This window comes from Ovis canadensis, chromosome 12 (genome assembly GCF_042477335.2).
Source record: "Ovis canadensis isolate MfBH-ARS-UI-01 breed Bighorn chromosome 12, ARS-UI_OviCan_v2, whole genome shotgun sequence".
NCBI lineage: Eukaryota > Metazoa > Chordata > Mammalia > Artiodactyla > Bovidae > Ovis > Ovis canadensis.
The window spans coordinates 68,626,581-68,651,878 of NC_091256.1; the positions used below are offsets into that span (position 1 = coordinate 68,626,581).

A 25,298-nucleotide genomic window follows, 5' to 3' on the forward strand; every position below is an offset into this window, starting at 1 on the left:
CCTAGAGAATTCCATGGACTGTGTAGTCCATGGGGTCACAAAGAGTTGGGTATGACTGAGTGACTTTCACTTTCACTTTCAACAAACATAAAACACCTTGTTAAAAACTAGCAAGCAGGCACTCTGTCTGTCCCCTTCTGATGTTTATGTCAGAAGCTTTTCCAATCTCTGTTATACTTTAATAAAACTTTGCTATACAAAAGGGTCCAAGTAGTCAAGCCTCGTCTCTGACCCCACATCAAAATCCTCTCTTCCGGAGGTCATGAATCTCGGCGTAACACACAGCTCACGGCAGCCACCTTTCAGTAGCACAATCATTACCCTTATTTGACAATACTGTTTTTCTACCATATTATCGGATTTTATTTTTCTCTTGCTGCTTCTTGAGAGACCTTGATTTGGTACCGCCGTTTGCAGATGGATTATTCACAATGGGGTTTCCACAAACTATTATGTGTAAAATAAGCTACAAGGATATGGTGTACATCATGGGGAATATGGCCAGTATCTCATAATAGCTGTAAATGGAGTATACCTTTTAAAATTGAATCACTGTATTATATATCTAGAACTTATATGATATTATGTAACAACTGGCCTGGCATGCTGCAATTCATGGGGTCGCAAAGAGTCGGCCATGACTGAGCGACTGAACTGAACTGAACTGAACTGAGACTTCAATAAATTAAAAAAAAATTCTAAGTATCAGAAACAGGCTTCATCAAATGATTTACCCTTGCTATTTAGCTATTGACATTACTCTTCAAGCTATGGTGCTTGAAGAGCTCTTCATAGTCTTATTAATAGTCTTAAGGATGCCCACGGAATAAGCTCTCACTGAGGGACCGCTTAGACCAGTCTCTGTCCTAATTGCTAGGCACAGAAAAAATAGAGCTCGGCCTGGAACCCCTCCAGGAGAAGGAATGGGAATGAGGATTGTTAATACTAAATATCAGTGTCCCAAGACGTGAGCTAGAAGATGCAGTGGGTGCCCAGAGGGGAGAGTGCTGGTCATCCAGAGGAGTCAGACTAAGTACCATTGCAGAGGATACACTTGCATGGGTTTTGAGGGATGAATAGGAGCTTGCTAAATAAAGAAGCTTGGAAAGTCGACTTAGCAGGAGAGAGTACATCATGTTTCATGAACTGTGTGATGGGCAAGATGTTTTTGTAAAGCGGTGATTTGTTATTGTGATGGGAACATAAAATTCATGAAGAAACTGAAGGAGGTAAGGCTAGAGCTCTTCTCTGAAGGATCTTGGGTCATGATCAGGAATTTAGGTGTACCCCCACAGATGTTGGAGAACCAAGAGGCATTATATTTCATATGACCCTTACATGTGTGATTAAAAAGTAGAGTGTTAAAACATAAGACCACATATAGCTAGTCAGTTTACTGTGAAAACTGCTATTTGTTTTACTCAGGGGAATGCAAGGAGCCTTTGGCTGACTTACTGAGAGTCAGCATAGAAGCTGTTTTATGCTGAAGGATTCAGATTGTAATTATTTTGTGTTGACCATTGCTGGGATAGAAGTCCTCTTTCATCTCCACAGGCCTCCTTTATGACTTAGTTAAATTCTTCTGCTTCATAACCTTGAGATTTTCATGTCACTCTGAATTTTGCGAAGGTGAGGTCTATACAAGAAGGGAGTGAGTTGCGAAAGAGTTGTGTTCCCAGTTACCCCCAGGGCCTCCATACCCACTGTCACTTCCCTGCCCCCAAAAGTGGTCTGAACTTTGTTATCCCAGTTCATCTGACCTATTCTTCCCGTCTCCACCCCCCGCGCTGTTTTTGCAGGGTCCCGGGCAGCATGTGTGGCGCCTGCACTGAAGATGGGACATTCCGTCAGTACGTGCACACAGCTTCCTCCCAGCGCGTGTGTGACTCCTCAGGTTACTGGACTCCGGAGGAGGCTGTGGGTAAAGGACCATGGCTTTTTCATTTACACCTCGGTGGCCACTGAGAATGGGGGTGGAGGTAAAGGGTGAAGTGGTGGTAGTGAGAATAAGGCAGTGTACGTGCGTGTGTCTGTGTGTATGGTTTGCTGGAAACCTCCAGGGGTCTGCAAGTGACTCTGGCTGGGATCTTTGTGCGGATGGTTCACTGATGCTCAAGGTGGTGGTGGTGGCTGTGCTGAGTCAGAGGATAGATGAGGGACAGAAGGAGGAGAACTCTGGGGACGACTTCAGGATGAGCTGGCTCAGGCACGTCATGTTACTTGTGCCTGCCAGCCCATGGAACAGCCTTGCCACAAGATGACGTAAGCTGATCTTGCCCACCCCCCCATCAGGGAACACTCATGCACACTTACTGAGTCAGCCGGGGTGGGGGTGGGGTAGACTAGGTGTTCCAAACTCATCGTTCTCATGTATGCTGTTTTATGAGTTTATTAACTTCTGGTTCTGGTTGTGCTTTGGATGTGATCTAAGCTAGGCTCTGGGAGGGGAAAATGTTTTTAGCTGTCCCCTTTCCTGTCCCTCCTTCCAACTTCTCAGTTACATATTCACTCACATATGTATATCAGTGCCTTACAGCAAATTAGAGTATGAATGCTATCCCAATTCGAGTCCCAAATATGCTGTTAACATGAGTTTCAGCATCTTCTGATGAATGGCTTGACTTCTTCCATCATAACTGTCCTGTTTGGTCCATCAAACCATCAGTGTTTACCTAGTCATCATCTTCTCTTTTTTCTTTTATTAAGATTGTAAAAACAACTCAACCAGATGTGTTGGGCGTGGTCCTATTTGAATTAGTTTGCAGTTTTGACTCTGATAAGAAAAAAAGGAGAACATTGGTCTAAGAATCTACCATGTCCCCTTGGGCTCCCAGTTACGCAAACAACAGGAGCCTGAAGGAGAAATCTGGAGGGAGACAGTTGACCTGACTGATCATATAGGACGTTTTTCAAATGAGTTTTCAGGGAAGAATGGAAAGTGACTATAAAATTTACGTTGGCACTGAACAGGACTCATTTAGAGATTGGCATTTCATAAAAGGCCATTCTTGTAGCAAACAGTTTGTTCTGTGCTAGTGTTTTAATGCCTATTTGACTGTCTGGCCTTGTACTTTTTTCCTTTTTAATTCTTGGAAAAATTCAAAGTTATCTGGTAGAGGTGAAAGGAATTAGAAGTTCTGGGTTCTAACTCTTGTATTGTGTCTCCAAGCAAACCAAATTAGCTTTTAGGGCCTCCACTCCATCTTTTCACATGAGATCATAAGAAAAACTTTCTGACAGACTGCTACTGTTGAGGAGTCGGCTTCAAAGGGCCTGCAGTCTGCTAGTATTTGGGGATGACTACTGGAAAATACTGCTGGGAAATACTGGTATTTCCTTTGTTTTGAACAGGTGAAGAATCAAGTCATATTTTAAATATATAAAATGAAAGGAATTGACTCCCAAGCAGAACACACACAAACACATATAATTACAGATATGATCAAAATGTATTTAGTGACACTTATTGGACATTTATTGATCACCAACTATATTCTGAGTGTTATGAAGATTAGAAAATTGAGCCAGATATATTCCCTACTTAAATATCATCATCTTGGAGAGAACTTCCCTGGCTACATGATCTGAAAAAGCCCCTAGTCTCACCCCATCATTTTCTAGTCCTTTTTCCTCCTTTATTTTTCTTCAGAGATGACATTACCATTTGAAATTACACCTCTTTATTTACTGTTGCACCTATCACCCTATGGTAAGATATATGTGGTCAGTATCTTTATCTTGTTCATTACTCAATCTCTGATACCTAGATTAGTGCTAGATGTAAGAGAGGCATACAGTCCATTTTTATCGAGTTAACAAATGAATGGATTCGCAATATAGGGAAAAAACAATAGGGACCGAAAGATGTAACACACACACACACACACACACGCACACACATACACACATTTGAACTTATTTCCTCTGGGATATGGAACATTGTTTTCCAAATCCTGAAGGGCTAAGTCATTCTATTTTTGCACATACAGTTTGCAAATATTCCTATGAAACATCATACAGATCTTCTATACTAAGTAAGTGAAAGTGAAAGTGAAAGTCACTCAGTCATGTCTGACTCTTTTCAACCCCATGGACTATACAGTCCATGGAATTCTCCAGGCCAGAATACTGGTGTGGGTAGCCTTTCCCTTCTCCAGGGGATCGTCCCAACCCAGGGATCAAACCCTGGTCTCATGCACTGTAGGCGGATTCTTTACCAGCTGAGCCACCAGGAAATACTAAATAAGGCAGGGCTTAAATAGGCCTTATTTTATAAAAGGACACTAAGGCTTAGAGAGACTGGCCACAGTCACACAGCTAATGCACAGCACCAAGTAGAGTCTAACTACGGTTTTTTAACTTAGCAGTTTTCTTTTAATTCCCTTTGTGGGATATAAAAGGAAACCACCTTGTATACACATTATTTCCGCAGAGATGACCTTAATATGTTAGCAATATTTTATTTTTCACCATTACATTTTTGGCTACCTGGCTACTGAATCTCCTTTTTCTTCTACTCAAGAAAAGTGTTTCTATTTCCTGCGGGCAGTTTCCTGATCTCCTGCCTTACACATATCTGAACTAAAGGGGAAATTTCAGTGTATGGTTTTAAAGTTCAACTTACAGTCCTTTGGAAGGCTTTCTAAGGTATGATCTTAGGGAATCAAAGTTTTGTGAAGAGCCTAGTTAAACAGTGTAGCAACAACCTGAAAAGCACTTTGGCCTTATTAATAAAACAGGGTTTCAGAAGCATTACTTTATCATAAATTATTAATAAACTAAGTACAAATAATTCTCTTTGGTGCAAGGATTCTTATTTTAATTTTTAAAAATGTTTTAAATTTATTCATTTATTTATTTTTGGCTGTGCTGGGTCTTCACTGCTACATGCGGGATTTCTCTAGTTGCAGCAAGCAGGGGCTCAGGCTTCTCATTGTGGTGGCTTCTCTTGTTGCAGAGCTTGGGTCTAGAGTGTGGGCTGAGTAGTTGTGGCACATGGGTTTAGTTGTGCTATAGCATATGGAATCTTCCCCAACCAGGGACTGAACCTGTGTCCCTGCATTGGCAGGCAGACTCTTAACTCCTAGACCACCAGGGAAGTCCTGCTCAAGGATTCTTTAAGGCTTACCTTATCTCCATCAGCCTCATGCTTCCACTTAGGATTGGGGTCACTCCATTCTCAGTGCCATGCAGGGTTTCTCTTGTTAAAGGGCACCAGACAGAGGTGATTTGGAGCATAAAGCTTTAGAATCGTTAGAGCTTTATCTTCAGTAAGGGCTTCCTAGGTGGCTCAAGGGGAAAAGAATCCACCTGCCCCATAAAGGAGCTGCTGGAGACGCAGGTTCCATCCCTGGATCAGGAAGGTTCCCTGGAGGAGGAAATGGCAACCCACTCCGGTATTATTGCTAGGAAAATCCCCCAACCTACTAAGCTGACCACTTCCTATAAGAATATGCTCAAAGTCCTCTTCTTCTTCACTCTCTTTCCTGACTATTGATAGGGGTGACTCATTTTCAGATTTTTATTGGTGGTTCCTGATGCATCTGTCTTTCGGCTCTTCTCCTTCAGGGCCTCCGGACGTGGATCAGCCTTGTGAGCCGAGCTTGCAGGCCTGGAGTCCCGAGCTCCACCTGCACCACACGAACATGACGGTCCCCTGCCCTGCGGAAGGCTGCAGCCTGGAGCTGCTCTTTCAGCACCCAGTCCAAGCGGACACTCTCACCCTGTGGGTCACCTACCTCTCCATGGGCTCTTCCCCGGTGCTCTTTGACATAGAGATCTTGCTGGAACACCAGAAGTCTGTGCACCTGGGCCCCTTGGACACTTTCTGTGACACACCGCTCACTATCAAACTGCATGTTGCTGGGAAGGTCGTGGGGGTGAAAGTCTACACCTTTGATGAGCGGATGGAGATTGACGCAGCTCTCCTGACTTCTCAGCCCCACAGTCCCCTGTGTTCTGGCTGCAGGCCTGTGAGCTACCAGATTCTCCGCGAGCCTCCGTTTGCCAGCGGCTTGCCTGCAGCAGTGATGCATCCTCACCGGAAGTTCACAGACATGTGAGTTGGGCAGCAGGGCTTTCTAAACCCTGGGGCCTCCTGAGGCTTTGGGAGTGGGTTTTGCTTCCTTTTCCTTTGCTGGGTTTTTTTTTTTTTTTTTTTTTTTAACATCCCAACATGCCCTTATTTGGAGAAACATTCAGACCCTCGGAGGGGGTTTTATTCTAAAGTGGCGTCTCTGAGATGAACAAAAATATCTCCCAGAAAAGGGAAAGTGGATGTCCTGATTGATGATGCCATCATTATGGTTATGGACAAAAGAGGTCCGTGAATGATATGTTGGTGTCCCCTGGTGGCTCAGATGGTAAAGAATCCACCTGCAGTGCAGGAGACCTGGGTTCAGTCCCTGGGTCAGGAAGATCCTCTGGAGAGGGACATGGCAACCCACTTCAGTATTCTTGCCTAGAGAATCCCTTGGACAGAGGAGTCTTGTAACTCTCTGCAGGGTTGCAAAGAGTCAGATGCAACATGCATGTATGTTTCAGTTGGGCTGAAAGTAATTGCCAGAAATAAGTTGATCAGAGTCACATACTCCTATCTGGTGACACCATCTGATTTTTGATCTTTGCTGCAACGTTTAAATAATCTGCCACAGCTCCTATGTCATTCAAAGGTTATAGTCACCTCTTCCACAGCTAAGCAGAGAAGCCAAGGGTTCCTGAAACACTATACTTTCATGACTTTCATTTTTCATTCCTCCCTTATTTCCTCCCTCCCTCCTTCTCTCTTTCCTTCTCTTACAACCCTTCTCTTTCTCTTTCTTCTGTTCTTCCTACATTTAGTGAGTTCTTCAGTGCTCCTGGCACTGTGTGCTCAGTGGAGGGGACACAGACTAAGATCATTGGCTTAAAGAGTTCAAAAGTAGGAGGCTGGTATCTCCAAAGGCAAATTTTCCTCACCTCATAACTTTTTCAGAGGCTGCCCTGAGGGCAGAACTCTGGGTAAAACAAAAGTTTTATCAGAGGTGCTGTATTGGTTAGTTTTTGCCACATGAAAAATCATCACAAAACATAGTGGTTTAAAACAACAAACATTTCTCATGGTTCTGTGTGTTGGCTGGGTGCACTCATCTGGACCAGCTTGACCGAGGCTGCATGGCCCTAGATGACCTCATGCACGCATGAGGCTCAGCTAAGATGCTGGCCTGGCTGGGAGGATGAAGTTCTCTTTCCACATCTGTCCTTCACTGGGAGGCTTTGCCTGGGCTTGTCCTCATGGTGCTTCACCATGCTCAATCGCTTCAGACATATCTGACTCTTTGCAACCCTATGGACTGTAGACCGCCAGGCTCCTCTGTCCATGGGATTCTCCAGGCAAGATAACTGGAGTGGGGTGCCATTTCCTCCTCCAGGGGATCTTCCTCATCCAGGGATGGAACCTGCATCTCTTATGTCTCCTGCATTGGTGGGCGGGTTCTTTACCACTCATGCCACCCGGGAAGTCCTCATGGAGGTAGAAGGCTTTCCAGAAGCAGAAAGGGCAAGTCCCCAAATTCTTGTACTTTTCAGGCCTCTGCTTGTGTTGCTCATGATGCTATTTCACTAGCCAAAACAGGTCGCAAAGAATTTCAGATGCTGGTGGTGACAAAATTGGTTCTATCTCTTAATGAGAGAAACAGTAAAGCCACATCACAGAAGGGCATACATCTGGGATGGGAAGAGTCTGTGACCACTTTTCAGCCTGCCACAGTTACAAATGAGTTGAGAAAAGCGTTCACCTTGAATTTTACTGAAATTTTCTTTCCGTACTTGATCTCCGAATTAGAACTAGAGGATAGTGAAATGATCGAAAAGCCACGCAAATGGGAGGATAGATCATGGGACAGGTCTGAAAAGAAAAAAATGTTATTTAGGGGGACTTTCTTTAGTAAGCCAATTAAAATGTTATTTTTATCTTTTTAAATAATTTATTATTGTTATTTTTGTTACATTTAGTAAGTCAAGTTTTGTGTTGCCTCATCATGATTTTCAAAATATAAGCTATCTAATGATATTTTTTATCTTCATGATTTTCAAAGCATGAGCTATTTAATGATATTTGTTATCTAACTTGATATACACACATTCTCACACATACACTTACACACACAAAAATTTAAGGATAATAATATTCTATTTTATAGATGAGAGAACTAAGGCTTAACTTTAATTTTGTTGAACAGAGCTAGTAAGTGGCAAACTCGAGATTAAAATCCAATTTTCTGACTGAATCTCATTTTGGTTCCTTAGTAACACATTACTTTTACAAACTCAGCTCATTGAAGATTGGGGCTACCTGCTGCTGAGTTTTCTCCCCAAGAAGCGTAAACACGTCCTGATGCTTCTTTCCAATCCTTTCCCAGCTAGAGATCAGCATAAGACTTTTATGCATGGCTGGATGAGAAGTCAGACAGAAACCTCCCTGTGAAAGGGAAGCCATCAGAACTGATTAGGATATAAAACTTGTTTTGCTTTTGAAATACCTGGCACTCTTATGAAAAGAGCGCTTCCCTACAGAAAACTAATTTGGAAATTTAAAAGTCTTTAATATTTAGGTGTCTTTCCTGTTAAAATAACTAAAAACCAGTACAGAGATGTTTAAAGGTGCTTTTGAAACCCCATGACATTTCCTGTTTGCTGTTAGCAGCATCAAGCAAAAGAGTAGAAGCTTTGTGGTTGAGTTGAAGAGTGTGTTAAAGCAGAGAGGGCTTTGGCAGGACATCTGTGGGTACCACTTGTGGGAGAACCAATAGCCCTTTGAGATCCTATTCTCCTAAGTCACCCCCATTCTAGCTTGACTCTAGCGGTACTTTCCCAATTAGGGCGAGCGTTAGATAAAAATTAAGTTGAAGGCAGAATTCATCTTTGGAACCAGCAGCTCCCCTCCAACCACCACACCACTGGCCCTTAGCCCCTTCCCCCTTGCAAACATTCAGTCTCACAGTCTCCACTTGATCAGTGCTCTTGGGCTCCAGATACTCCGATAAACTCCTTCCATCTCTGGTGTCAATTGATAAAACTCCATTCCTGGTTTATACATATGTTGGAGCTGGGGAGTCATTTAATGCTTTTCCAGTTGTGGAATTTCTTGCACCCCTAAAATAAGGATGGAAGATTTCCTCATCTCCTTCTAGGAGAAAGTTGCTTTTCCTCATAAGCATTCCGTCTCCTCAAGACAAGAATTCTCTTGAGAGACAAGAAAACTGTGATTTACGGGCCCAAGAAGGGCCTTGCTCAGCCCAAACTCTGAAGCTTTCATCTTCAGCTTTACAATCATTTCAATGATACAGAGGAGTTTCCCGGATGGGGCTAGTGGTAAAGAACCCGGCTGCCAACGTAGGAGACATGAGATACAGGTTCGATCCCTGGGTCAGGAAGATACCCTGGAGGAGGGCACAGCAACCCACTCCAGTATTCTTGCCTGGAGAATTCCATGGAAAGAGGAGCCTGGCCAGCTATGGTCTATAGGGTCGCAAAGAGGTGGACGTGACTGAAGCAACTTAGCATGTACACACACATGCAGTGATATAGAAGACTAGGTTTTCAAAGTTGGTGGTTTTGTGTATGTATGTTTATATAACATGGTAAAGATATGCTCGAAATGCCATCCTCTTAGATTGTGTTGGACTGTTAGTTGGTTCAGCGTTGACTAAGCAACCACTTGTACATTCACTGTATAAAAGGTACTAGGAATACAGAGATGAATACGGTTTCAAATGCTCTGTCACACTATATGCCCTGCTCTTTGTTTCAAACAACATGGCACATGTTTAACATTTATATTCCCTGTAATATTTATTTAAAATTCCTTCATACCATCTGAAAAAGACCCAGGGCCTGCTCCACTTCCTGGATGTATGGTTACGGCCCATTGGTTTCCACAGGGAGGTCATGCCTGGGCAGATGTATCGGTACCAAGTTCAAGCTGCAGCTGAAGCAGAACTGGGAGAAGCTTCGCCTCCTCTGAGCCACATCCATGGAGCTCCTTACTGTGGAGATGGGAAGGTTGCAAGGTGAGGACATACTATGTGCTTTGGACTGGGTGAGAGAGGATGTCCCGCCTTGCTTAGATCACGAGGGTTCGCCTTGAGACTGGTTTGGGAAGCGAAAGGGGCAAGGCACTGTGTGATTCTGGTATTGAACAAAATCTGGGACCTGGCAGTGATCTTCAGGGGTCATTCACATCTCTACATAGTTAAGGATGGACCCACTTTAATTTAGTACCGATATATTGGGGCTGATTCTGTGGGGGTCTTCTTCAGGTTTCAGAGAACAAGTGCTGGGCAGTGATTCAGGGAAGGAATTCATGGTGGAGAAGGTTATTGCCAAATGATGCTAAAAGAGAATGTGAGGGTATCTTTTGGATCAGTTGCCTGTCTTATGACCCAGGGAAAGTCACTATAGCTTTATGAGCTTCAGTTGCTCATTTGATCCCTGGAAGACCTCATTGCAATGCAATTTACAGCTATTCTATAAAAGTATCAAGGTAAAAATGGAATCACTCTTTTGATTTCTTAACATACCACCTTCATTTTCCTGTTGCCCTTTAGTTAGTTAGTTATTTCAGTCTCTCAGTCGTGTCTGACTCTTTGCAACCCCATGGACTGTAGCATGCCAGGCTATCCTGTCCATCACAAACTCTCTGAGCTTGCTTAGACTCATTTCCATAAAGTCAGTGATGCCATCCAACCATCTCATCCTCTGTCATCCCCTTCTCCTCCTGCCTTCAATCTTTCCCAGCATCAGGGTCTTTTCCAGTGAGTCAGTTCTTCACATCAGGTGGTCAAAGTATTGGAGCTTCAGCTTTAGCATCAGTCCTTCCATAGGATATTCAGGACTGATTTCCTTTAGGATTGACTAGTTTGATCTCCTTGCAGTCCAGGAGACTCCCAAGAATCTTCTCTAACACCACAGTTCAAAAGCATCAATTCTTCAGTGCTCAGCTTTCTTTATGGCCTTTCTCTATGCCCTGTAGTGATATCAACTTAATTCATTCTGATTTGCCAGGCACTTGCCAAAATTTTTCACTGAATACTCCCATGTCCCAGTGACCACCCTATATTAATCTATTCTAAATGCTCAGCTCACCTAATATGTCATTTATATAAAGCTGTTGGGAGTAAAAGACTGGAAGCCCAGGTACTGTAATTTGTTTCAGAGTCTGTATCCTAATAAGATGGCGTGTTTTTAGCTTTTCAGATCATGTAAAAATATCTTGTATCTTGAAGGCCTAATTGAAAGCAATCTATAGCCTTTCTTGGGGTTTTATCCCATTGTTTAGTAATTACTAAATATTGTTCAGGTCAGGAAGCAACAGTTAGAACTGGACATGGAACAACAGACTGGTTCCAAATAGGAAAAGGAGTACATCAAGGCTGTATATTGTCACTCTGCTTATTTAACTTATATGCAGAGTACATCATGAGAAATGCTGGACTGGAAGAAACACAAGCTGGAATCAAGATTGCAGGGAGAAATATAAATAACCTCAGATATGCAGATGACACCACCCTTATGGCAGACAGTGAAGAAGAATTCAAAAGCCTCTTGATGAAAGTGAAAGTGGAGAGTGAAAAAGATGGCTTAAAGCTCAACATTCAGAAAACGAAGATCATGGCATCTGGTCCCATCACTTCATGGGAAATAGATGAGGAAACAGTGGAAACAGGGTCAGACTTTATTTTGGGGGGCTCCAAAATCACTGCAGATGGTGACTGCAGCCATGAAATTAAAAGACGCTTACTCCTTGGAAGAAAAGTTATGACCAACCTAGATAGCATATTCAAAAGCAGAGACATTACTTTGCCGACTAAGGTCCGTCTAGTCAAGGCTATGGTTTTTCCAGTGGTCATGTATGGATGTGAGAGTTGGACTGTGAAGAAGGCTGAGAACCTAAGAATTGATGCTTTTGAACTATAGTGTTGGAGAAGACTCTTGAGAGTCCCTTGGACTGCAAGGAGATCCAACCAGTCCATTCTGAAGGAAACCAACCCTGGGATTACTTTGGAAGGAATGATGCTAAAGCTGAAACTCCAGTACTTTGGCCACCTCATGCAAAAAGTTGACTCATTGGAAAAGACTGATGCTGGGAGGGATTGGGGGCAGGAGGAGAAGGGGACGACAGAGGATGAGATGGCTGGATGGCATCACGGACTCGATGGACACGAGTCTGAGTGAACTCCGGGAGTTGGTGATGGACAGGGAGGCCTGGCATGCTGTGATTCATGGGGTCGCAAAGAGTCGGACACGACTGAGCGACTGAACTGAACTGAACTGAAATATTGTTTGTCTTCTCAATCTTCTAAGATTCTTAAGCTTTAGTGTAAGTCTACTCCTTTTCACAGTAGTGTAAACATGAAATGTTCCCAGACTTCAGAAATATATCCAAGAGCCTGAGATCACTTTAATACCCAAACCTTGCTAGTTTGCTGAGGCCACCTTCTACCTCAGTCTCAGCTTACCCTTTCTCCCCCTCCATCTCAATTAAATATCTCCCTGTGAAGCCATTAGGTGACATTTCAGGGGCTCAGAAGAGCTCCAGTACCACAGACCTTTATGTATCAGCAAAGACAAGAATTCAGCGATAGGCAAAGTGATAGATAAGAAGTGATTTATTAGATTAGGATGCTTGTGAGACTTATAGGCTGGCAAGGATTGGCAGGGGGGCAGTGGTGGTGAAGGTTCTCAACCAGAGAACTTATTGGGCTACAGTTTTATAATCAGAGGAAAAGTGGGGAGGGAGAGAAGAACTTCTTTGTCTTTCTTGAGTAGATGTCACGCTTCCATCATCAGCTCTTCCTCCTGGTTGAGCAGGGGAGTTTTCTTGTCCCTACTTGATCCAGCTAGGTTGTTTTTTATGTGTGCAGAGAGCATGTCCTAGGGATAATTAACTTACTGAGCTCACTGGGCAGGATGTAGGTCTCATGACAGCACTTATTTGGTCATTTGGGGGCAATGTCTCATGCTTCTGTTGCATGATTTTGTTGCCAAGCAAGCCAGCTTGGTTTTGTGGTTAAGTAAACCTGCTCTATTGAGTAATCAGTAACTTACAGGGGTCACCCATATTTTTCTACATACAATCCCCTAGTGGAATTAACTACTTAATCACAACTTTGTCCCTATTTTGAGCTTCCCTGATGGCTCAGACAGTGTCTGCCTGCAGGAGACCTGGGTTTGATCCCTGGGTCAGGAAGATCTTCTGGAGAAGGAAATGGCAAGCCACTCCAGTAGTCTTGCCTGGAAAATTCCATGGACGGAGGGGACTGGCGGGCTACAGTCTATGGGGTCGCAAAGAGTTGGACGCGACTGAGTGACTTCACTTTCACTTTTGTCCCTATCACCTAGGGATGTGGAGAAGGCAATGGCAACCCACTCCAGTGTTCTTGCCTGGAGAATCCCAGGGACGGGGGAGCCTGGTGGGCTGCCATCTATGGGGTCGCAGAGAGTCGGACACGACTGAAGTGACTTAGCAGCAGCAGCAGCAGCAGCACCTAGGGATGACTTAACGTGTGCACAGAACGAATCTGGTTGTTGTTGATATTTTCCATGGCTACCTCATTTTATACCAGCTGCCCACTAATCAAGGTGTCTGCAGGACTAGGTGACCATTACTACCCAGACAGAGCCCTGCTTGAACGAAACAGTTGATCTTATGTTGTATCATCTCCCACAGCAGTCCTCCGATGAAGGTTCTGATGTCCCAGGATGCCACGTCTGTCTGGGGTTCTGGGGCAGAACAAGATATCGTCTTCCTAATCTGATATTGTACATTCTAGCCTGGGCTTTGAAACACCTTCATCTGTAGTGACACCTGCTTGGCTACTGGGCTTCACAAAGCTCCTTATCAAAAAGTTCCTTTAAACTCTGCCTATATCACCTCTCTATAAAGTGTCATACTTTGTTCTTGTGACATTGGAAAGCCCTGCCTGCTGATGCAGGAGACATGGTTCATGGGTTCATGGGAGATCATGGGTTCCCGGATCCAGGAAGATCCCATATGCCTCAGAGCAACTAAGCCCATGCGCCACAACTACTGAGCCTGTGCTCTAGATCCTGGGAGCTGCAACTACGGAAGCGCTTGCACCCTAGACCCTGTGCGCTACAATGAGAGAAGCCACTGCAATGAGAAACCCACACACCACAACGAGAGAGTAGCCCCTGCTCCCTGAAACTAGAGAAAAGCTGGCACAGCAACCAAAACTAACTAAATATTTTTAAAAATGATGTTAACTAAAAGAGAAAAATCATTTTATGTATACAAGTGTGTATGTTTGTATATCAGAATGTATACTTTTACCTTGTAGGAACCTGGGAGAAGAGTGTGATGATGGAGACCTTTTGAATGGAGACGGCTGCTCAAGGGCATGTGAGTTAGAGGAAGGTTTCAACTGTGTAGGTGAGTTTAGGAGCACCTGCCCAGGCTTATGTGCTTTGTTTGGAGGTGTCTCCAATTCTTACTCTTGTGAGCTCTTGATATCTGGCAATGTGTAATTTAGTGGTAATAACAATAACATTTGCTGTGTCTATTGTGTGCCTGGCACTGACTGTTCCACATATATTATCCGGTTTAATCCCTACAATAAATATAAGGAGACTAAACAGAGGCACAGAGAGCTTAAATAGCTTGCTTTCTCTTACACAGCTGGTAGTGATGAAGTCGGGATTTGAAACAGGGAAGCAAATCCACACGTTAAACTACTAAATTACCTGGCCTCCTAGATTAATGTTACCAAATATTGCTCTTGGGTCCTCATGTCTAACATCAGACTGTCAGCCAAGTAGCACAATCACAGATTCAACATAAAAATTATGGTGGGACATGTTTTAAGCCAAAGAGAGTACAAGATATCTCTTAGTGTCTGTGTTTAGTAGATAAGATTATGAAGAGTGACACACAGAATTTCTTAATCCTGGAATATCACTTGTAATGTTATTATCAGTGTTATTGCTAGGTGCCATTGACTCTAGAATCTTGCCACACAGGAAGGCCCTCCAGAACACTTTTCCTGATTTTGATTAAAGCCATGAACAGGCTTCTTTGTAGATTATTTTTTCATTCCTATGAGCATGCACGCTTAGTTGCTCAGTCAAGTCCAACTCTTTGTGACTCCATGGGCTATCGCCTGCCAGGCTCCTCTGTCCATGGAACTCTCCGGGCAAGAACACTGGAGTGGGTAGCCTTTCCCTTTTCCAGGGGATCTTCCTGACCCAGGTATCAAATCTGGATCTCCTACATTGCAGGTGGATTCTTTACCATCTGAGCCATCAGGGAAGCCCTCCTATGTGCATACATTGAAGTAATTCTGTGGAACATATTTACTCAGCAAAGTTATTTTTAAAAGCAGTGCATTTAACAATATTTTAATGCTTCTAAATTTCAAGACAAAGTTGGATATGATTATAATTATGTATAGTGTATTAAGGTATTAAATACTACAAAGAACACACAAACCCTCCTGCTTTCCTGAGCAGAATAATAAAATTATAAAATCTTAGTGGTCTTACATCTATCCATATTCCAAAATATGTTGAGTGCCCTCTGTACACAAGTCTAATAGAGACCCTGATCCCTTCATATGTCCAGCCTCTTTCCCTTATAGAAATTGCTATATCAGTTCTCGAGCTTCTTACATGCATCTAGCAATAAAGATTGCATCTTGAAAGACCATTCTGTTTAAAAGTGGCTTTATCTGTTATAGAATTCTTCTCCCCCTTTCTGATTTGGAAACTGATGTTCAGAGCATTTTAGCGACTTGTCCATGGGCATATAACGAGGTGTCTACAAAGCCAGCATTGGAACTCAGCTTCCCTAATTCTTAATCAAGTGCTTTTTCCTTGCTATGAAACTACAGAGGATACATTTTTTTCCCTGTTTTATTTGACTACCATTCAGATATTTGAAATGCCTCACCATTATTCTCCTTTCCAGTCCAAACATCCCCTCATGTGATTAGGTTTCCAGGCCCTTTCCTATTTACCCTAACTTGGCATGCTTCCTATGGTCAATGCCCAGAAAGGAATTCAATACTCCAGATGTGGTCTGGCTGTATAAAATACACTGAACTACCTCCCCTCTTCTGTACACAAGTGTTTGTTAATGCCATCTCTGTTTGCATCATTCCTTTTTCACATAATGGGCTCATGATACATGCACACACACACACACAAACACACTCACAGCCTTTGCCACTGTGGTTCATCTCATCTGTCTTAAAAGCGGACCTTACTTTGTTTCCATCACATTTAATTCCATTAAATTTGGTTCATATTCTTTTACCCTCCAACTCCAGGAAGAGAGGGTAAAGCATCTGTCTTCAGTGCGGGAGATCCGGGTTTGATCCCTGGGTTGGGAAGATCCCCTGGAGAAGGAAATGGCAAGCCACTCCAGGACTATTGCCTGGAAAATCCCATGGACAGAGGAGCCTGGTAGGCTACAGTCCATGGGGTCGCAAATAGTCAGACACGACTGAGCGACTTCACTTTCACTTACATGGCAAAGTTAAAATGGTCTGTTCCACAGCTAGATATTTATTTCAGTTAGTAATATGCTCATAGTATTTAGTTCTATAGCATATAGCTCTAAAGCTCATAGCATATGCTAAGCGTATAGCTCTGTTCCATCATTTCTCAAGAGACTAAGTTTGAAGGAACCATTGTGAAATGTGTTATAAAAGTGGTCTGCTGTTTTTGCATTGATTTGAAGAAACAGAAGCAAAGTTTCTAAGTTGATGGTAAAAAAAAAATAGAGATGGGATGATTTGGGAGAATGGCATTGAAACATGTATACTATCATGTAAGAAACGAATCACCAGTCTACGTTCGATACAGGATACAGGATGCTTGGGGCTGGTGCACGGGGATGATCCAGAGAGATGATATGGGGTGGGAGGTGGGAGGGGGGTTCAGGATTGGGAACTCACGTACACGCATGGCGGATTCATGTCAATGTATGGCAAAACCAATACAGTATTGTAAAGTAAAATTAAAAATAAAAAAAAAGAAGCAAGGAGAGACTGTCACTGGATTATATAGAAAAACAAGACATGTATACATATGTATATTATAAAAATATGTCATAAAATATATATTATAAAACAAACACATTCATATGTGCATATGTGTATATTCAAAATATGCACAAACATACATATAAAACTCTACATGCAGGCATATGTGTATATATATCTGTGTGTATATAAACTATACAAACATATAAACTATACATGCATATATATGTATATGTGTGTATATGTGTTCCATATATATATATATGGAACAATCATGGAAAAGCCATTCCAAATACACATATATTGGCTTTGGGGAGTAACTTAGAAAGGCCTTGTATTTAATGGCACACAGGAGTTAATGAAAACCCAAAATAGGCTCAGGACCAAGTCCTTGGAACAGGAGCATACTCCTGGCAAGTAGAGATAGATTTACTAGAGGAGGGAGGGTCTTTGACTTGAAGAAATTATTAAGGAAAATAATTAGTAACTACATGTCAATGAATAGCTGAAAAGTTACTGAAACAGTCCTGTGGTGTTTCTGCAAAGAACTTAAAATTAAAAGAATGGAATAGTAACAGTTAATTTTAGTGATGTTCTGAGTGTGTACCTATGCAGTCGCTTTAGTTGTGTCTGACTCTTTGTGACCATATGTACTCTAGCCTGCCATGCTCCTTTGTCCATGGGATTCTCTAGGGAAGAATGCTGGAGTGGGTTGCCATGTCCTTCTCCAGGGGATCTTCCCAACCCAGGGATCACATTGGTGCCTTTTATATCTCCTGCATTGGCAGGTGGGTTCTTTACAACTGGTGCCACCTGGAAAGCCCATGTACCTATGGGATGATCTATTTTAAATCTTGATCTTATTTTCATGTCCTATTATTTTAGGTAGAAATGGAGGATTAGAATTGTGTTACTAATAGGGGTAGACAGGGCAATAATAATAAATAAATGGCTTTATAACTGCATCTCAGTTTTTTACATTTGAAGGAAGCTAAGTAACATATCAAGTGGCTCAGGGGTAAAGAATCTGCCTGAGATGCAGGAGACACAGGAGACATGGGTTTGATTCCTGGGCCATGATGATCCCCTGGAGGAGGGCATGGCAACCCACTCCATATCCCTACCTGGAGAATCCCATAGACAGAGGAGCCTACATGGACAGAGCAGGCTACAGTCCATGGGGTCCCCAAGAGTTGGACATGACTGAAGTGGCTGAGCACCCACGCAGTTTACATATCTATGGTTAGTACGGACTATCCACTCAGTAGAAGTTATCCTACAAGCAAGGACCTTGTCCAAGGAATTACAGCTTGCTTTACAGGCCCAGTGATCTTCTCATATATTCATTACTCACACATTTGCTCTTGAAGACACTCTCTCTGCCTTGGTTGAGGTATTGTGGAGTAAAAGAAAGCCCCTGAACCTGCTTTCTGTAAGCCTGGCTCAAAGCCAAGCAGTATTGGTTCTGCATCAAGGGAACTTTGACAAGTCACTTATAATCATGAAGTATCCTTCTTTCAGTTCAGTTCAGTTCAGTTGCTCAGTCATATCCGACTCTTTGCGACCCAATGAACCGCAGCATGCCAGGCTTCCCTGTCCATCACCAACTCCTGGAGTTCACTCAGACTCACCTCCATTGAGTCCGTGATGCCATCCAGCCATTTCATCCTCGGTCGTCCCCTTCTCCTCCTGCCCCCAATCCCTCCAAGCATCAGAGTCTTTTCCAATGAGTCAACTTTTCGCATGAGGTGGCCAAAGTACTGGAGTTTCAGCTTAAGCATCATTCCTTCCAAAGAAATCCCAGGGCTGATCTCCTTCAGAATGGACTGGTTGGATCTCCTTGCAGTCCAAGGGACTCTCAAGAGTCTTCTCCAACACCACAGTTCAAAAGCATCAATTCTTAGGTGCTCAGCCTTCTTCACAGTCCAACACTCACATCCATACATGACCACTGAAAAAACCATAGCCTTGACTAGACGGACCTTAGTCGGCAAAGTAATGTCTCTGCTTTTGAATATGCTATCTAGGTTGGTAGTAACTTTTCTCCCAAGGAGTAAGCGTCTTTCAATTTCATGGCTGCAATCACCATCTGCAGTGATTCTGGAGCCCAAAAAACTAAAGTCTGACACTGTTTCCACTGTTTCCCCATCTATTTGCCATGAAGTGATGGGACCAGATGCTATGATCTTCATTTTCTGAATGTTGAGCTTTAAGCCATCTTTTTCACTCTCCACTTTCACTTTCATCAAGAGGCTTTTGAATTCTTCTTCACTGTCTGCCATAAGGGTGGTGTCATCAGCATATCTGAGGTTATTGATATTTCTCCCGGCAATCTTAATTCCAGCTTGTGTTTCTTCCAGTCCAGCGTTTCTCATGATGTACTCTGCATAGAAGTTAAATAAGCAGGGTGAAAATATACAGCCTTGACGTACTCCTTTTCCTATTTGGAACCAGTCTGTTGTTCCATGTCCAGTTCTAACTGTTGCTTCCTGATCTGCATACAGATTTCTCAAGAGGCCAGTCAAGTGATCTGGTATTCCCATCTCTTTCAGAATTTTCCACAGTTTATTGTGATTTATATGTTTGAGGTGGGCATTAGACTGGTTGGTAGTTACAGGGTTCTCTTTAGCAGCTGGAATAAAAATGTAATTATTTTTACTGGACACATATAAAAATACCTTTTCAAATGTCAAACAATGTTTCTTGACAGGGGAACCAAGCCTGTGCTATATACACGAGGGAGATGGAATATGTGAGCCTTTTGAGAAGGAAACCAGCATTGTAGACTGTGGCCTCTATACTCCCAAAGGATACCTGGATCAGTGGGCTACCCAAGCTTTTGCTTCTCATGAAGACAAGAAGAAATGTCCTGTTTCCTTGGTAACTGGAGCACCTCATTCCATGGTAAGTTAAGACTAGTCAAGGGTAAACAAAATTGTTAAGTGATTCCCCCAGATACTGACCTTGAGCTTACATTTTTTTTCTCCTAACTTTGACAGCAAATTTAGTTAACAAACTCAGAATAAAATAATGTTAAATGAAAAGCTTCTAGGCTATCAATTAAATCTCATCCCCCACCCTCACCCCACTTACCTTCACTAGTTTTCATCCAGGAACCTTTGACTATGCAATAACTGACTGAAAGGTACACAAAAGCATCTCAAAATTAGCCTTATAATATACATGTCAGAAATTACACTTGGGCTTTGAATTTGGAAGAATTTATCTTGAAAGAAGATAAGCGAGCAGTAAAGTCAGAATACTTGGATGACACTGTTGGACCTATCAGTATCATCATGATTATTACTAAGTGACATTTGGCAAGTCACTTAACTTCTCTGGGCCCCACTTTTCTCATATGTAAATCTTTTGCATTTAACTCAAGGTTTATTGCAAGATCAAATGAAATTTAAAATATATACTAAAGATTAAAATATAATTTGATTTTAAAATTATTATTATTAAAGACTTTTGAGAATTAGTACTAAAATCAAATCCATAGGCACACGATTTTCCATGAATTTCTACCTAAGTAAATAGAAGATCTTCTGAGAACTTTGAGGACCAACTTCTGTGGATTATAAATACCTGAAAGAAGATTAAGTGAAAAAAAGTGAAAATGTTAATTGTTCAGTTGTATCTGACTCTTTGCGATGCCATGGACTATAGCCCACTGGGCTCCTCTGTCCACGGGATTCTCCAGGCAAGAACACTGGAGTGGGTTGCCATCCCCTCCTCCAGGGGATCTTCCCTACCCAGGAATAGAACGTGGTTCTCCTGCATTGCAGGTGGATTCTTTGCTGTCTGAGCCATCAAGGAAACCCAAAGATTAAGGGCTTTGGTTTTTGAATGCTATTCTAGATGTTTTCATTGCCAAATATACTCTTCCATGCTTTATAACAATAAGTAATACAGTCATTTTTGACAGAAGTAAGATTTGTTAACAGCTCTCTAGGTATTTTAGGCCAGAGGCAAATCATTGGTTTTTGGTCTTGAGGAGACAGCCCAGGGGGCTGAGGAACTAGCCAAGGCTGGTAGTCCAGGTCAAGGAACTCATCAAGGACCCAAGTGTCTCTGAGATTTTGGCTCTTTCCACACTTGACTTGCAGTTTTCTTCCTCAAGCTCATGAGATGACTACTGCCCTCCAGGTGTGAAGTCATTATTTCAAGCAGGAAGAAGGGGGAAGGTCAAAGGGAAATAAATACATGTGAGCTGAGTCTGTTTTTAGTGTGAAAATGGGAGCTGTTCCAGGAATATAGGCATCTACCAACATCCCATTGTTCAGATCCAGGTCACTTCACCAGCCTTAGTTGTAAGGGACCCTGAGGAGATGAGCATTTATAGCTGGATACACTGTCACCTTGAACAAGATTAAAGTTTGTTAATAAGAAGGAGGGAGGTATGGATATGGACAGCCAATTAGCCATGCCTGTCTCGCTCCTTTAGCTAATTCTGAAGGCATCTTTCTCAAGAATTCTGATGCCCAATGGTAGGAAGTTAGGAAAGTTAGGTGATTTTGAGTTAGTAACAGCTCTCTAAAGCAGCTTTGAGTCTAGCTTGTCTGTCTTCCCCAGTGGAAAAAATTTTCTGGAATTTCTCTTTCCTGGTTCCTTTTCCCAACTTAGTGTTTCCTTGAGTCGCTTGTCTCACTCCTGGGCCGGTAGATCCTAGAATCCTCATCGTGGACAGATTTCCCTAACTAGTCCTAGGAGCAGTTGTCTGCAACGTGCCAGGAGAATTTGTTGAGCAAGGTCTCTGGACCACCGATGGGCTGTAAGTTGTCACATTGTTCTTCCTCCGTGATAAGTTGGATATTGAGGCTAAGAGAGAGCACTGAGACATTCTACCCTGAGAAAAGTTTTCTGCCAATGATGTCATCATGAGGCATTCAGCAAGAGGAAAACATTGGTTTTGAGCTGGGAGTTTCATTATCTTTACTTATCTCTCACCCTTCATGTTTAATTTTTGGTGGAAATTGCATTTCAGGTTTGCACATCATACCGTCCAGATTTACCAGAGCACCGACCCCTAACTGGCTGGTTTCCCTGTGTCCCCAGTGGAAATAGATCTCAAGATGAAGGGAGTAAGCAGCCAAAAGGTAGCCTGAAGAGAGAGGATGAGGTTTGGCTCAAAGTAAGTGACCCAAATGTTTTTTTGTGAAAACTGGATAGATTGTGTGTGTGTGTGTGTGTGTGTGTGTGTGTGTGTGTATAAATGATACATTGGAATGTCAGGAAATTTCCTTTTGTCATCTAAAAGCTTTTATGTTTTGAATTTATTTTCATTTCTTTTTGAATGTTGGACTTTTCTTTATAAGCAACCACTCTATCAAAGTGTAATATACATATAGAAAAGTACAAAAATCAGAAATGATTGGTAAATTTTTACAAAGTAAACATCCTCTCCAACCACCACAGAGATTTAAAAGAAAAACAGAAAATTAACATCACCCCCAAAAGGCTCTGTCATTCTCCCCCTCATTATACTATAGAGGTATCTACTATTTTTCCTTTTATCACCAAAGATTAGTTTTGCCTGTTTGTATTTTAGGTGAAAAATTTGACAGTCTGTAGTATTTGTGTCTGATTCTTTCTTACTCAGCATTCTATCTCTGGGATTCATTCAGGCTGCTATACCTAGCAATAGTGTTCATGTCCACTGTGGTGCAGAATTCTAGTGCATCAATGGGCCATACTTTAATTAATCATAGTAATGAAACTTTTGTTTATTTCTAATTTTTCTCTATTATATATTACAAATAGTTCTGCTATAAACACTTCTGTACATTTCTTTTGGTGAATGTATACAGATAGTTGGGTATATTTGGAATGGCTAGATAGTAATTAGGCAGATGATCAGCTTTAGTAGATAATAACAAATGGTGTTCTACTTGGTTCTACTAGTTTATACTCCCAACAGAGGCTTATGAAGCAATTGCTTTATAGTTTTACTGATTACTTGGTATTTTAAGTCTTAATTTTAACCATTAAGTATGTAAATGTACCTCCCTATGGTTTCAATTTACATTTACATTTTGACTAAAGAAGCTGTAATGTTTATATGTATATCGGCCATTTGTATTGATATATCCTTTTTCCCTCTTTTTTTCTGAAGGGTTTATTCAAGTCTTTTGCTCAATTTTCTATTGGAATGTCATTTTCTTCTTAATTTATATGATTTCATCACAATTTTTGGAATATATAAATCATATTTCAGTTGTATATTGTTTAATATTTTCCAGCATTCCATGGCTTACTTTTTTTTTTACTCTTAATGGTATATTTGATGAAGAGTTCTAAATTTTACCACAATCCAGTTTATTTTTCTTTTTCTTTATGGTTAGTGCTAATCGTGTACTGTATTAGAAGTCTTTGCTTACCACAAAGACATACTTCCCTATGTTATCTTCTAGAAATGTTATTGTTTCACTTTTTATATACAGATCTACAATCCTCTGGAATTTTTACATATTGTGTGAGGTAGGGATCAAGATTTTTTTCTCCCTAGAACTAGAACCACCATTGAAAGTGTTAGTTGCTCAATCATGTCTGATTCTTTGTGACCCCATGGACTGTAGCCCACCAGGCTCTTCTGTCCATGGAATTCTCCAGGCAAGAGTACTGAAATGGGTAGCCATTTTCTTCTCTAGGGATCTTCCTGACCCAGGGATCAAACCTGGGTCTCCTGCATTGCAAGCAGATTCTTTATCATCTGAGCCACCAAAATAACAACTTGAAGGCAATGTATAATCCTTTGCCAATAGTTTTGGATCCTTTCTGTGAATATATTAAGTGTTTTTTCATTTATATTCATTAGAGCTTGGTCCCTACATTAAAAAAGAAAAATTTTACTATCTTGTCAGGTTTATGATGAAGGCCAGGTTTGACTCCTAGAGTAAGTTTCCTTTATTCCCCAGTTTTCTGAAATATTTTGTGAAAGGTTGGTGTTAAATTTTCATGGACTTCATTCAGTAAAGCTATCTGAGTCTGGTATTTTCTTTGAGGAAAATATTTAAATATATGTTAAAATCTTAAACTAAATATTACAGAATTGGGGCTTTCTATTTCTTCTTAGGTTAACTTTGGAAAAAGTTTTTTTTTTTTTTCAAATAATTTGTCCATTTTTTTCCTAAAATTTTGAATTTATTGGCATTAAGTTTTTCATAATGCTCTCTTATTTTGTCTATTTCTATACTCCCTAGGACTTTTTTTAGTTATTCTATTGCTAATTTTTGTCTTCTCTCTTTTATTTTTTTGCTTAGTATTGCCAAAGACTTAACAGTTATATTAATCTTTCATTACTGTTTTTATAGAACTGAAGATTATACATGTGTGTATATATGTATGCTTATATATATACATAAATATACATGTGTAAACGTAAAAGAAAGGAAATAATGAAAGTAGCATACATGTGTGCTCTTATTTTCATTATTGCCTCTTTTTATGTTTACATTTAATTTGCTCTTGCGATGATGCTTAGATCATTAATTTTTAGCTTCTTTCTTTTTAAAATATAAACATTAAGGTGACACGTTTCCTTCTGAATGTGACTTTTGCAACATGTTACATTTCACATGTCTTATTTGTATTATCATTCAGTTCAAACATATTTTCTAATTTTTATTTGACTACTTTTGTGATCTCTGAGTTATATATAAATATGCTGATGAATGTCCAAACATTTTTTGGAAATTGTTTATTTTTTGTTTTTGATTTATAGCTAGAGTCTTCTGTGCTCAAAGATTGTATTTGGTATGATGTCAAGCCTTTTTAATTTGTTGACCTTTGAATTATGGAAAAACATATGGTTAATTGGGCTTCCCTGGTAGCTCAGTGGTAAAGAATCTGCCTGCCAAATAGGAGATGCAGGTTTGATCCCAGGTTTGGGAAGATTCCCAGAGAAGGAAATGGCAACCCTCTCCGGTATTCTTGCCTGGAAAATCCCATGGATAGAGGAGCCTGGCAGGTTACAGTCTATGGGGTAACAAAAGAGCTGGATACAACTTACTGACTAAACAACAATATGGTTAATATTGACAAATATTGCATGTACTTTCAAAGAAATATGTAGTCTGAAATAGTTGGATATAGCATTCTATATTTTTAACATAGATCAAGTTCATCCATCATGTTGTTAAAATTTCCCATATTGTATATTTTCCTTGATATTCTTCCCACCAGTTACTGAGATGCATGTTAGACTTTCTTACCATAATCTTAAACTTGCCTGTTTCACTTTTATTTTTGCCAGTT

The 25,298-nt window shown here is 41.3% G+C and overlaps 1 protein-coding gene across 1 annotated transcript in view; it reads left to right on the forward strand.

Annotated features, from left to right (window-relative positions):
* The window catches only part of PAPPA2 (pappalysin 2), a 318,373-nt gene that overhangs the window by 149,026 nt on the left and 144,049 nt on the right, over positions 1-25,298 (forward strand). The window contains exons 6-11 of the mRNA XM_069546135.1: positions 1,800-1,921; positions 5,569-6,058; positions 9,921-10,049; positions 14,340-14,431; positions 19,753-19,946; positions 22,030-22,176. Coding sequence (XP_069402236.1) covers positions 1,800-1,921; positions 5,569-6,058; positions 9,921-10,049; positions 14,340-14,431; positions 19,753-19,946; positions 22,030-22,176 — 1,174 coding nt within the window. The remainder of the gene's footprint in view (positions 1-1,799; positions 1,922-5,568; positions 6,059-9,920; positions 10,050-14,339; positions 14,432-19,752; positions 19,947-22,029; positions 22,177-25,298) is intronic.